Here is a 14,491-nt window from a genome sequence, read left to right as displayed (position 1 = left end):
TCCATCATGAGAGATTGCAATGTGGGATTTGAAACGGGATCTCTCAATTTTGTAAACCATTGTGTTCATTGGAAATCCCTAGGTGGAGGTTGAAGAAAATTACAGTATCATTAACATATAAAGGGTGTTTTTTTTGAGCTATAGAACTTCAAATTGCAATAAAACAACGATGGATTATTCGATTGACATGAATTTTATTTTTCCGCAAGATAATCTTGTGGCATTACATTTTAAATATGATTTCTGGTATATGACCGCCACGGCTGGCTCGGATGTAGTCCAAACTGGACGTCCAATTTTCGATGACTTTTTCCAACATTTGTGGCCGTATATCGGCAATAACACGGCGAATGTTGTCTTCCAAATGGTCAAGGGTTTGTGGCTTATCCGCATAGACCAATGACTTTACATAGCCCCACAGCAAGTAGTCTAGCGGTGTTAAATCACAAGATCTTGGAGGCCAATTCACAGGTCCAAAACGTGGAATTAGGCGGTCACCAAACGTGTCTTTCAATAAATCGATTGTGACACGAGCTGTGTGACATGTTGCGCCGTCTTGTTGGAACCACAGCTCCTGGACATCATGGTTGTTCAATTCAGGAATGAAAAAGTTAGTAATCATGGCTCTATACCGATCACCATTGACTGTAACGTTCTGGCCATCATCGTTTTTGAAGAAGTACAGACCAATGATTCCACCAGCCCATAAAGCGCACCAAACAGTCAGTATTTCTGATGTATCGGTGTTTTGGCATACACTTGAGGATTAGCTTCACTCCAAATGCGGCAGTTTTGTTTGTTGACGTAGCCATTCAACCAGAAGTGCGCTTCATCGCTAAACAAAATGAAATGGACGTAGTGCGCGATACGTATTCCGCATAGAACCATTATTTTCGAAATAAAATTGCACTATTTGCAAGCGTTGTTCAGGCGTGAGTCTATTCATGATGAATTGCCAAACCAAACTGAGAATAAATCACTTGACTGCTGTTAAAACGGTCGCCATCTTGAACAGAAATGCTAACTTAAAGTTATATACCTCGAAAAAAATGCCCGTTAGAATAGGACGATTCAATTTTAAGTTAGTAGACAAACTATATAAATGGATTTTTCATGATTTTCACAGAAGATTATAATTGCAATATATTTCTTATTACTCGAATAGAGATTGCGTAATTTCCGAGAAAAAGTGGAGAGATATTAAATAAATGTACTGCAGCGGTTTTTATGTCATTTCCATTCTATTTATTTATTCTGTCTGAAAGTATGACTTGATTTGGAGACATTGTTATGATTTTTTTCTTGAAATTGAGGAAGTTTCCATCAAACTATTTCTCTATTATTATAGGTAGTAAATAATATATTTCAATAACAATAAACTTTTTTTTTAACAATACCAATAATAATAACAATAACAATACATTTCAAATCTTATCTTCTATATGCACATCATTATGATCCATATATAAATTATATCTTTTTTAATTACATTAGCAGTACTTTCCTCGGGAGCTTTCGAGCCCTCATCGATAGTTTTCTTGGAGACCAAACAGTTATGTGGTAGCAAAGGGTACGATTAGCGAATTAATGAACAAGCACTCAGTAGTTCCTGAGCTCACGTCAGTGCTTTTGAAGTTGTTTTAGTTTTCAGTCTAGAGGCATTTTCGAGCATTAATTCATAAAGAGATATTTACCAATTTCTAGAAATGCGGAAGCAACAATGATCATTCACATACATTTTGCAACGACTTCAAATTCTATACTGAGAAAAACAGCGAAAATTCCAGGAAGTTTTCTCTTGAATCTTACAATTGTCTCAATATTGGCTGTAATAATCCCAAACAATGGATAGAAAGGCTGTAAACATTTAAATACAGCCTTGATTTTCCTATGAATAGTTAATCTACCGTGCATAATAGACTTTTTAATTCTATTCTCACCTCGGGAAGAAATAATATTAAATATAACATCGATCAAAGATTGCTTAGAATGAGATTCACGAATCTTCAAATGTCAGACACGAAGATTCATGGTCAACAGAATGTGTTGAGAGGAATATAATTTTTAGTTGTTTTCCGTATTGTTTTTCGAATCCACTTCCTGTTCATCATACCTCATATCTCTAAAGATGATGATAGTATTAACATTATTTCAAAGCAGGATTTGTGCGTACGAACAAACTACAACTACTAGTACTAAATCCTTTCTGATTTCTTCATAAAAAAAATCAAGATAAGCACTGAAAATGAAAAAAAAAGCCTAAAAAGATTTTAAGCACTCATTCATCCATAAACTGTATACTGATAGATAGAAATATATTAAATGCGAGTTATTACGATGATCTTGTTGTCTGTTAGTTTTATCCATAAGATGAGTGGTTCTGACGATATGACCCTCAATTTTGCTCGAATATTCCTTTGATTACTTTACATAGATACAGGACATAATTTGGATAATTATTATACAAAATCATTCAAACGTACCTTTCGTTCTCCGTAAAAGACTAGGGTACCATCGACCGTGGCTCACCCTGTACCTTAAATAAATCATGCACACGATGAAAAACAACAGTCAGCTGGCTAGGTTATGGCATCAGTATTCTGGGATGCGCAAAGTATAATATTACCTCAGTAAGGGCCAGACCATCAACAGCGATTATTATATAGCTTTATTGAATCGTTTAAAGCATGAAATCGTTAAAAAACGGCCCCATTTGAAGAAAAAAAGGAGCTGTTTCATCAAGACAATGCGCCGTGTCACTAATCAATGAAAACAATGACAAAATTCCATTAGTTGGGATTCGTATTGCTTCTGCATCCACCATATTCGCCAGATCTGGCCCCAAGCAACCTTTTCCTGTTCTCCTCAAAAGAATGCTCGCTGGAAAGAAATTTAGCGCCAATGATTAAGTAATCGCTGAAACTGAGTCCTATTTTCAAGCGAAAGACAAATCGTACTACAAAAATTTTGGAAGATCGCTATTATCTGTGAATCGCCCTCGAAGGCAACTTTGTTGAATAATAAAAATGAATTTTGCCAAAAAAATGTGTTTTACTATGATAGATCGGGGACTTTTCAATTGGCCTATTACATCTCCTCAAAAAATTCAAATTGATATTCATATTCGCACCGTTCACTACCTACCTCTTACCGTTCAAGCGAAAGTTTCGAATCTCCTACAATTTTCTCATCTCTCCATTCAAACCTCCAATTAAATCAACCGTCCCGTTAAAACGGAGAGATATCCAGCACCAATACACATATTAAAATTTAATTTTCGGCGAAACATTCCATCGGAATCGTATATACGTACGCTTAAACAACCGTATAAAATATATCGTTACAATGCGCAATTAGCGTCGATACGAACCGTCAATTTTGCGTTGGTGAATCCGAGAAAGTGGCAAAAGTACCGATAATTGCCAATAAACGGCGCAGAGACTTCGACGATCGGTCAGGAATGAAAATTCGACAGGAGTTCATTTCGTCTGCGGAATGTATTAAGTTAATACGCGTATATTGCGGTAAATTGTATGTAATAAAACGATTATTTCGATGGGTAAACGGTGTTTTATTCCGGTGTTGGCCTAGGTTTCTAGAAAATTTATGACACGTAATAGTTTAATGTTTTCAATTGGTGCGGCACTGATATATTCTACAGGGTGTTCTACCATTAACGCAAGCATCTCTATCATGGTTAAACGCTAACATTTTACGTTTTTTCGACACAGTACCATAAGGCTCCATTAGAGCTACAATCTTAAATTGTTTAGAAATACAATGGGCGGTATCAAGAAAGTGTAAATGACCGAATATATGGTTTTTTCACGCCCTGTTTTTCGTTGAATCTTCAGATTGCATGGAATAAAGGTCATTCCATCTAAAAAACGCACTTTTTATCATTTTAATATGTCTCTTTGAAGCCTGTGGGATTGAACAGCCCTGTGTGATTAGGGATTAGTTACATAGTTGTTGCAATTCTATAACATATAAGACAATTCATTATAACATATCCAACCTCTAGTCAGAGTGGAACCCATTGTCATTTCAGTACTGAATGCATAAAAAAACAACTATTTTGATATTGATATCATACTGATGAACAGAAAAAACATAGATACCTAATCCTCTCAGATAAATAATCTGGTAATATTTCAAGTCAAATTTTGTATATGAGATCCAACGTTTTGAAAAAGATTCTCTGTCTGAAAGTCATCAAATTTAGTGCTCCTAACATTGACCTGATTGGTGTTGTTCTATTACATTTGAGAAGCATTCTTATGTCTCTGTCTACTAATGACATTTGATTTCAAATTAAATAAAAGAGACGTGCAATAATCTATATGTGGTAGAACAATTGACTTAAACAAAAAACATCTTGTTGTCATCTGATTGGTGTGGTATTTGGGCTTGTGATGTGATTGGACCTTACCAAAAAGGGACTGGTGCATCTTTAACGGTTAATAAATAACGCTATCAGCTTCGAATTAGGAGATATTGACGTTTATTTCTAACAAGGTGAGACACAAGCAACGAAACAATCCCAATTTTGCAAGAAAATTTTCCTGGTCGTGTTATTTTATTTCTATCAAATCATAGACTTTCTTGTTCAGGAGGTCATATTCCACAAAATACGAAAAATTTAGAAAAATCAACCGGCGACAATTTTTCCATTGGGCTACTACCTGGTCCTTTGCGGTATTTTCTCTTCACGCCAAACGAGGTGCCGGCCGCAAGAACGCTCAAAACCGTGCCTTTTTTTTTCCTCCACGGGTTACATCACCGAGTTCCTGTTAGAATTCCGTAAGGGGATATCTAGGACGACTTCTCATTCTTGCATCACGAGATCGAGTGGGTCATGTTTTCAGCAGGTGGACGAGGGGAAGTTGGAAGAGGAGAGCGAGAGGGGGCAGGAGATGGAGATGACGAGAAACTACCTGTTGGGATGCTGAAGAGGATCCTCGGACGATCCGGTGCGTGTTGTTTTTGTTAGTGATGTCCAAGGGGAAGGGTGGAAAGCAATTGAAATGCCTGCGTTATTATGTGGTAGGTTCGTAATGAGGATTCAACTTGGAATTTGAGGATTTGATGACGTTCAGGCGTGTGTTTGAATGGCAACGAATGAGTTTTTAAATTAAGACCTCATTAATGTCTGTTTCTAATTCGATTTAGCACTCAACGTCACTTTTTCTTTCAAAATATACACACCGGCAAAATCTCGACGAAGTTTGCAGTTTATTTTCTCTTGAACCCTTTTGCCTGTTTTGGCAATAACACAGGGCAACGAAAACAGTTTTCGTTGTTGTTAAAGCTGCTTTTAATTATAGTTGGGACGCTAAATCTTTACATGCAATCCGTTTTTCTCTATCAGCTCTACTTTTTTAGATACATCAACTTATCTACCAATGTGGGTTTCACTCAGTATATTCATTTAGGAGAGTTCTAAAATTATTATATATTCATTAATGTAGGTACAATGGTTTTATTGTCAGTCTGTAATTGAGTAAATTCCAGATAAATCTATAAATAGTGGATTCATTGCCAATCAGGTACATGAACTGACCCTTTCTAATCCCCAAACTCGGGTAAGTAAGAGAAAAATTCATACTTCCTCCGTTACATATAAAGTTGGGCTTAATGAAGCCCAAGTAAGATTTCACCAAGATGTTAAAGTTATGAAGGACTGCTACCAAGGAAGATGGGACATGCACATGATGGCAGATTACTGCTGGAGTTTAAAAAAGGACTGTTCAAAAAAACATTCAAGAATGTCGCGAAAAGAAGCTTTCGAAGTGTTGAGTGGCTATTTGATTTCTTCAATTTTTTGTTTGTTTGTAGGTACGACATAATATTGTATTTTGTATAACGAGAATAAAAATTTCATATCTACTTTTGTTTACTACACTTACGGATTTGAGTTGAAATAATGTCACTTACCTATATTTCTCGAAAATTGTATATTTTAAAAATTTGAATTTTTATTGTAAAAAAGAATATTTTATTTGAATTCAACACATCGAATTGATATAGAACCAGCTCAAAAAACCTCTACACCAGAACAGCTGTTCCCCTGCGAATCTTTTCGAATTGTACAAAAACATCCTACAGGTACTTTTTTTAGTACTTGTTCTTCTGTTGAAGCTATCCACATGAAATTTGACACGAAGATTGAAATTATAAGTTCACATCCAATTTCGAATCATCCAAACAGTAATATTCGCGGAACCCCTAGTCGGATTTCGTCAATTGATGAACTTAATCGAGACATTCAAGATCCGAACCTATTCTGCAAATTTGAAGTTTCTAGATCCTTCCTTTCAGGAATTATCGTGTACAAGGAATATCCTTGAATTCGATAACGAATTCGTCATCAGTGAGTCGAACCTTATCGTTTGGGACCATCCTCGGCTGAAATTTCGAAAATTTCAGGTATCGTAACGAAATTATATAGCGATCATTTATTTAATAATTCCATGGAAATTTTTTTGGGAACCGCTGTTTATTTTGAACGAATCGAAGCAATAAAAAAAATGTTTATCGCCTCATTTATCGCTTTTCGTTTGCCATTGTTGATCCCAAACAACAATAAGGTACCACACATTTCCAAGGAATCAATGAAAAGATTAACGATTTCAGAAATTCCTTATTTGTTGTTGATTCATTGATAGGAAATTCCGGTGTGTTCGATATTTTCAATAATCAACTTTTGCTATCGCTCAAGGATTTCGACATCGATGTTGTTTCAGAAACTAAAAGTTACTGCAACTTTTTGAGCATTCGTTCTCCTAACCGATTGCTCTGTCATTTTGAATTTTGACCCAGAAATTGTCTCAGTCGATGAGGTTTGACTCATTCGTGACAAATCCGTCCTCATTTTCAATTCTGTCCGTCTATATACATGATAACTTTCGGGACAAACTAGAAAATTTTTGGGGAAGAATGCTACTAATTTATTATATCGATTGATATAATCGATCAGTACCCCCCCTTGGGAATGACACGTGTGGAACTGAGTAAGGCTTTTGATTCTGTGCAACGATTTTGCACGATTCAATTCATGTTACGCTACTAGAATTTTCAAAAACGTGGTAATTTGTCAATTCATCGTATGTCATTGGTCTGGATGCGGATGCGCGTATATACTGGAAAAAAAATATGTACGAGTAAGGCGTAGGAAAATTTTTCGGCTAATGGACTACTCATGAATGATTCCAAGACCCAGAAGATCATCTTCACCAGTAAAACAGATATATAAATACATCAATCAAGTATTTAGGATTAAAATTTCAATTTGACCTGAGCCGGACGAATCATATTACAAATTTATGCAGAAGATTATCAACATCGATTTTCATGATTCGGAGAATGAAAAAAATAGATGGAACAGAAGTTGCAAAACCTTCGTATTATTCTTCCTTCAACAGTTCAGCCATATATGATATCATCACACTACTGCAACAAAAGAAAGAAGTACGAGCCATTTTTCAGATGAAATCTACCGAAAGTTGCAGAGAAGTCTTCCAGAGAGAAAATCTTGACCATCACGGCAGTTTTCCATCAGCACAGGTTGAAATTTCAAAAAAGCTCATGCATTTGCCATACCATCAGCCAGAATAGGGAAGAGCCAACAGGGCCCAAACCACACCTGTATCAAACTGTATAATAAACTACCATAATATTATAAGAAATTGAGACCTACCGTTTTTTACAAGAGATTGAAAATGTCACTTTTGGGGAAAACGATTTATAGGTTGAGTGATTTTAAATTATATTGAATTTTGAACAGTGAGTTTGTTTGATGATGTGCTTTTTCTGTGTATATTTTTATACATTTAAATGTTCTCATACTTATTTTCTATATATTTGACTAGCTCTCCTTGTTCTTCTCAAGGTACCATCTCCACTCAATGAAGGTTAGACACAATCTCAGCAAATCTGTCTTGGTCTTTAGCAATCTGAAACATCATACCAGTCCAATCTTTGACTAGCTCAGCTAATCCTTTCTTTCTATATTTGACAAACCATGTAAATTTTTGATGGTGAATATTTGTCCATGTATCTTAAGGTGTACTATTTCATCGTGTGTGCAAATAATAATAATTATTTTTCTTATTATTGGAATTCACTTATTCGAAAATAAGGCTTATATAACTGTTATGGTGAATCAATTGCGCTACTGAACAATGATTACTGATTATCCTGGACGAAATTTTAAGAAATTGATGTCGACGACGTTTATTTTCAACAAGACAGTGCTACGTGCCACATAAGCAAGGCATCAATCGCAATTTTGCTGGAAAAGTTTCCTGACCTTGTAATTTCTCGAAGAGGGGATCACAATTGGCCAACGAGGTGTTGTGATTTAACACCTTTTGACTTTATTCTTTGCAACGTGAAAGAACAGGTCTATGGCAATGCACGACTATCAATTCAAGACCTTAAAGGCGGAATTCGTGAATGAATGTATACTCCTATTGTGCCCTTAGAGACCATATACACTTATATACATTTCTACAGTGAACGGACGCCAAAAAGCTCCTAACTCCACGTCAGTTCTTCGCATATATCAACTTTTAAGTCAGTATACACCTCAAAAACCACCCTAAAGACCTTTCCATAAATAATAACAACCACCAAACCTTTCCAATCGACCCCTGTACACTCCACCGACCAATTCGCGTCCAATTCTTCCACTCCCCCCGAAGAGGCTTCCCACAAACGTACGTTTACCTTGGTGAAATCTCTCGCTATACCTGTCCGAAGACCGAACGCGAGAAGAAAGGGGAACACCATCTTCACGTTCCCGCGACCGATTCAGTACACGCCGTAGCCGCTTCCCATGCACCACGTCCCCCGCTGACCGCTACACGGCACGTCGCGATGCGAATTTCAGTGTGCACACGCAGCAGCCGACGTCCAGTGTTCTAGTGTCGATAGTGTTAGAGTGTCCCCCAGGAGTCAGTGGGACCTTTTGGACCCCGTGAAGATGGCGACCAAGAATTTTTGTGTTGTGTTGTTTGTGGTGTTGTTGACGTTAGACGGACCGTACGCCTTGGAATGTCCGCAGGGTTCCGTACATTGCTCGAACGGTGAGTTGTAGAGGATTGTTCGATTAGCAGCCTCGAAGAGGTCCGTTAGGTTTTTGGTACGGTGGAAGAGTTGTTGTTTTGGGGTATCAGGTGTTGGTGTACGGATTTTTGGGGTTGTCGGTGAATGTTAACACCTGGTGGATGAGAAATCCTCCACGAAGATGTCTGATTCAATGGTCCCTCATTTGATTTGTAGGTTCTCAATCGATGTCGGTCAGTCAAATGATGAAATATACTTCTTCAGACTTAAGGTGTCGTTTCCTTGCAAAATATATAATTTGATTCACGATAATATACTTCATTGAAAAAAACGAAAAACTAAAACATTGATAGAAGATATCAAATCTATGAGATCGAGAATAAACAACCGGTATAAAATCCAAAGAATTCAAGAGAATACTGTATTGCGATCCAAAGAACTAAATGTAGGTTATTATAAGATTTGATGTTATTGTTGTCGGTTAGTTCATCTTGAGGGGGGTCCTAAATTCCGGCATGAATATAAGAGTGAGTATTAATCTCAAACAAACCAAATTACCACCAATCGGTAATTTCGATATTCTGCTTGAATTTTCTTTGGTTCTGGTGACGCAATCAACATTTTATTTTATTATTGTTATAAATTTGAACCTAAAGTTTTATCTTGGCCGGTTGTGTTGTCATTGGAATATTAGATATTTTGTTCGATATTCTGCTTGAATTTTTTTCTATTGTTCTGATGACGCAATATACACGAAATTCTGCACGAACCTTGAAACTGTTATTTATATAAAGGTACACGCGAAATATGAATTTGCTGGTATATGTATATGTTGTCACTGAAATATTTAGTTTTTCCATAATTTTTCTTGAATTTTTGCTGGTTCTGGCGACATTAAAGTTTTCATCAAGTTCCAAATTGATATGCCATATCTAATTGCAAAGAAATTATTTCTATTGTATTCGTATTTTGAAATGATCAGACTGTCATTAAAATGTGTCTAGTAAATATCATTTTTCGGCAACCGTCCGGGAAGTGCTCACATCCCGGACGCTTTTTCTCTGAGAAAGTAGCATTTCCCGGCCTAGTCCGGAAAGTACGTACTTCCCGGACTAGGCCGGAAAAGCATCATAGAATCCATAGCAACCGAGATAACGGCTGACAGTTCATAAGAAATTAGTTGTCAAAAATTTGCATGTTTTTTGATCGCAATCGCAATAAAATATGGAAAGCAGCAGCGATAGTGTTATTTTACATGGTTGCCGAAAAAATATTGTACGCAACACGCCCGAAAATGGTTTTTTTGGACTCACAGACTTCCAGGACTCGCTCACGCTCGTCCCGGAATTTTGTCTATTCTTCAAAAAAAAACCTATTTTCCAGACTTGTTACGTAAATTACTATTCTTCTCAGTAAATCATTTGTGCTTTGTGATTAGCATGAAAATTCATTTATGTTAACGCCCTATATCATTTTCCACATTTTCCATTTTTATTAAGGCATATTTGGTCCTATCACCCTACGTTGTATGCCAAACATCCGAGCATCCGAGCATCCGATCTTTAGCAAACGTCTAATAGTTATGATTCGCCCTGTATATTACCACAAAATTCCACGAGCTTTTATTTAAGACTTATTTTTCCTACCTATATATATTTTCCCCCTTTATATCAGTAGATTGGGAAAATGCACCAATCAGGAGTTCCAATAAAGTTCCCATTATCGATAATCTAAACTTTACTTTTGACCCTCATTGGCCTGTCAAGTTTGGTGTTTTCAGATCTTTGTATGTGACAGTTTCACGATAAGAATGAGTTATTATTATTATTCCATTCAATTCCTTGTGGAATAACTACTGAAAAAAGTAACTCTACGATCAATCTTTTTTTTTTTCAACTTCAGCTGTTCTGTCAAAAAAAGCATTGATGATTGACCGTTTACCTCTTTGGGGTTACCTTGTTGGTACTTGCTCCTGTCCCGGTTTTGCAGGGAAAAACCTGTATATGTGCTCAAAAAGAATCCCAAAGGGCATATTTATATGCCATTGAAGTTTTCCTCGCAACGATCAGCTAGACCAAACTGAGAACTGCTGAGCGCTGACCTAGGAATGCCGTAATACTATTACGCAACCGGCTAGAGGTGACAATTTAGTTATCCTACTGATGCCAGGGCACTGAGGTCAATGAAAAAGCTGATGAACTTGGAAAAAAAGGATCAAGAAAAACCCTTGTCGAGTTCTTAACCTTCTGTGAGCTTGGCAAAGTGAACTACAGGTGGCGAACCGGCAGTAGGAACTGAGAAGCAGAGATAACCTCTGAAGGATCACACCCATACCTTCACGAGCAAAAAGATTTTCTCAGTTTTACGTCTTACACCAAGAAGTTTCAGCAGATGTCATGAGCTGGGGCACTGCCTTTACAAATGCCATTTGCGCCGAATGGACCTGTTGGCAGTTGAAGTTTGAAAAATTTACAAATAGAAGAAATAAACGACTGAGCTCATGCTGCGCAAATGTATAGAACTATCTGACCTAAGGACCACACACCTACGCAGGCCTGTTCATAATTCTGACGATGTGATAACTAAGACTCCTAAGACTTTGTCCGATTTGCACTACAGAAGATCTGCTTCGAACTGATCGAACAGGGTGTAAGAACTAAAGATCAAATATGGTCGCAGTTCTCAGGGTCTGATCCCTAGCCAATTGATCCCGATAAAAAAAATATTGGTAGAAGGTGTATTCTACACAATCTCCTGTAAATTTTTGAGGAAAATAAATGAATATGAAATAATATGACTATGATAATATTATCTAACCTACTTTGTTTATAACAATATTTACAACAACACTTGCAATTCAATCAGAAATGCGAATTTAAAATGATAATAAATGTGATAAAGATGTAAAGGAAACGCATATGGTAGTAGATATAAATAATGTTGGGAAGGTGATAAACCCGGTGATAAATAAGTGTGTTTCAAGATGTTTTCACCATTGTGAAAATTTACTGGGTGAATGAACAATCGTCATTTTTTGGAAGAATAAAATTTACTTCGTTACCTATCACTCATTCATTTAAATAAAGGGTGTTTTTTAGAGCTATAGAACTTTAAATTGCAATAAAACAACGATGGATTATTTGATTGACATGAATTTTATTTATCCGCAAGATAATCTTGTGGCATTACATTTTAAATATGATTTCTGGCATATGACCGCCACGGCTGGCTCGGATGTAGTCCAATCTGGACGACCAATTTTCGAATACTTTTTCCAACATTTGTGGCCGTATTTTGGCAATAACACGGCGAATGTTGTCTTCCATATGGTCAAGGGTTTGTGGCTTATCCGCATAGACCAATGACTTTACATAGCCCCACAAATACTTCTCTAGCGGTGTTAAATCACAAGATCTTGGAGGCCAATTCACAGGTCCAAAACGTGAAATTAGGCAATCACCAAACGTGTCTTTCAATGCGCCGTCTTGTTGGAACCACAGCTGCTGGACATCATGGTTGTTCAATTCAGCAATGAAAAAGTTAGTAATCATGGCTCTATACCGATCACTATTGACTGTCACGTTCTGGCCATCATCGTTTTTTAAGAATTACGGACCAATGATTCCACCAGCCCATAAAGCCCACCAAACAGTCAGTTTTTGTGGATGTTACGGTGTTTCGACATACACTTGAGGATTAGCTTCACTCCAAATGCGGCAGTTTTGTTTGTTGACGTAGCCATTCAACCAGAAGTGCGCTTCATCGCTAATGGACGTAGTGCGCGATACGTATTCCGCACAACACCATTATTTTCGAAATAAAATTGCACTATTTGCAAACGTTGTTCAGGCGTGAGTCTATTCATGATGAATTGCCAAACCAAACTGAGAATAAATCACTTGACAGCTGTTAAATCGGTCGCTATCTTGAACAGTAATGCTAACTTAAGGTTATACACCTCGAAAAAAAACACCCTTTAGTACAGGAATTTGAATTATTTAGTTCTTACTACGTCTAAGGTCTCTTAGAATCCATTAAAATTCATTAAAATAACAATAATTCGTCCATAACTTTAAGAACTTCGATAAATGGGAATTCTACACGTTTTTGGAAAGATTATTGTTATGACATCTATTGAATCCATTGCAATTTTTTTACATAACAATAATTCTACGGCTAAACTAACAAACAGACCTGTGGAATTCCCCACTTTCTGAAGTTCTTCACGTTTTTCACGTAAATTGTTATCAGTCAGTCTGAAAATGTAATACGATATTCGTGTAACTGTACCAGTTTAATGAATAAGTAATAGGAAGAGAAGTATTTTTTCCATTCTATTTGATCTGGACCATTATAAAGAAATGGACTCTATTCAACTAAACTTCACCATTTATGCAATTCTGAGAAGAAAGTATAAATCCAATCTACTTCCTAATATCGGAGATAAAGAGTAGGTAATCGAGATTTTTTATTCAATTGCTCTAAAAGTAGATTAATCACTTTTTAATTTTTTTTATTTTTTGAAAGTTATCTCCAGGGAATAGTCTAATATCCCAGCCTCCAAAATGTCCTGATTTTAATTCACTTGATTACTATGTTTAGGTATTTATTAATGTTTAAGTAAATCATTCTCTAGTGTAATGTAGAGCCTTGTTGAAACCATTTTTAGTAGTGGCGTAGTTTTGACTTGTCAAATGTCAAATATCCCAGCCTCCAAAATGTCCGGATTTCAATTCACTTTGATTACTATGTTTGGGTGTTTATTAAGGTGTAAGTAAATCTTTCTCTAGTGTAATGTAGAGCCTTGTTAGTTAGTTGATATTTTTAGTAATGGCGTAGTTTTGACTTGTCAAATGTCAAAAGATAACAGCTTCAAAAGTTGGTTATCCAAAATGAAACCTCTCATTGAAAAACCCTATATAATATTAAAAAGTTCCTGAAACTTTTACTCCTAGCTGAAAAACTAGAATAGTGATATAAGCTAATTAAAATACCGTTCTTAAATGTAATTCCTTCATTCCTCCTTGGCTCACAGGCTTTCTGTCAGACCACAAAACATAACTTTCATTTAATAGGAAGAGAAATTTACGTTCTTCTATCCTAAACTTGCATACCAATATTTTATTATCTGTTTCTTGTGTCGTAATGTTCATTTATAGAATGAAGCGCTTTCAACGGCCATTTCATCAATTTCTGGCAAATCTTCACGACTTGGGATTGTTCTAACTGGAAGCTCAAACATCGAGGTCAGCGGTCCTCAAAATATTCGCCTTGGGGCAATTCCAAACGCTAAGTTGGAGTATTTCAAAGAAGTGACAAAGAGTTATTCTTCTTCAGAGGTTTATGAGTCTTTATAATCTAGTTTGAATGAAATAAAATCAGATTTTCTTTGAGCGAGACTGAATTTTTTCGTTAAAGATAT

General features: G+C 36.4%; 1 protein-coding gene across 4 annotated transcripts in view; it reads left to right on the top strand.

Moving 5' to 3' along the window:
- Nucleotides 1–8,758: 8,758 nt before the first annotated feature.
- LOC123688605 (putative epidermal cell surface receptor) overlaps nt 8,759–14,491 on the top strand; it is a 31,916-nt gene continuing 26,183 nt past the window's right edge. For 2 of the 4 annotated variants that reach the window (XM_045627197.1, XM_045627196.1), the window contains exon 1: nt 8,759–9,089. In XM_045627197.1, the coding sequence (XP_045483153.1) occupies nt 8,987–9,089 (103 nt within the window). In that variant the 5' untranslated portion in view covers nt 8,759–8,986. The remainder of the gene's footprint in view (nt 9,090–14,491) is intronic. The other 2 variants (XM_045627198.1, XM_045627199.1) reach the window with 2 other exon arrangements.

Source organism: Harmonia axyridis, chromosome 1 (genome assembly GCF_914767665.1).
Source record: "Harmonia axyridis chromosome 1, icHarAxyr1.1, whole genome shotgun sequence".
NCBI lineage: Eukaryota > Metazoa > Arthropoda > Insecta > Coleoptera > Coccinellidae > Harmonia > Harmonia axyridis.
This window is presented reverse-complemented; position numbering and strand designations above follow the sequence as displayed.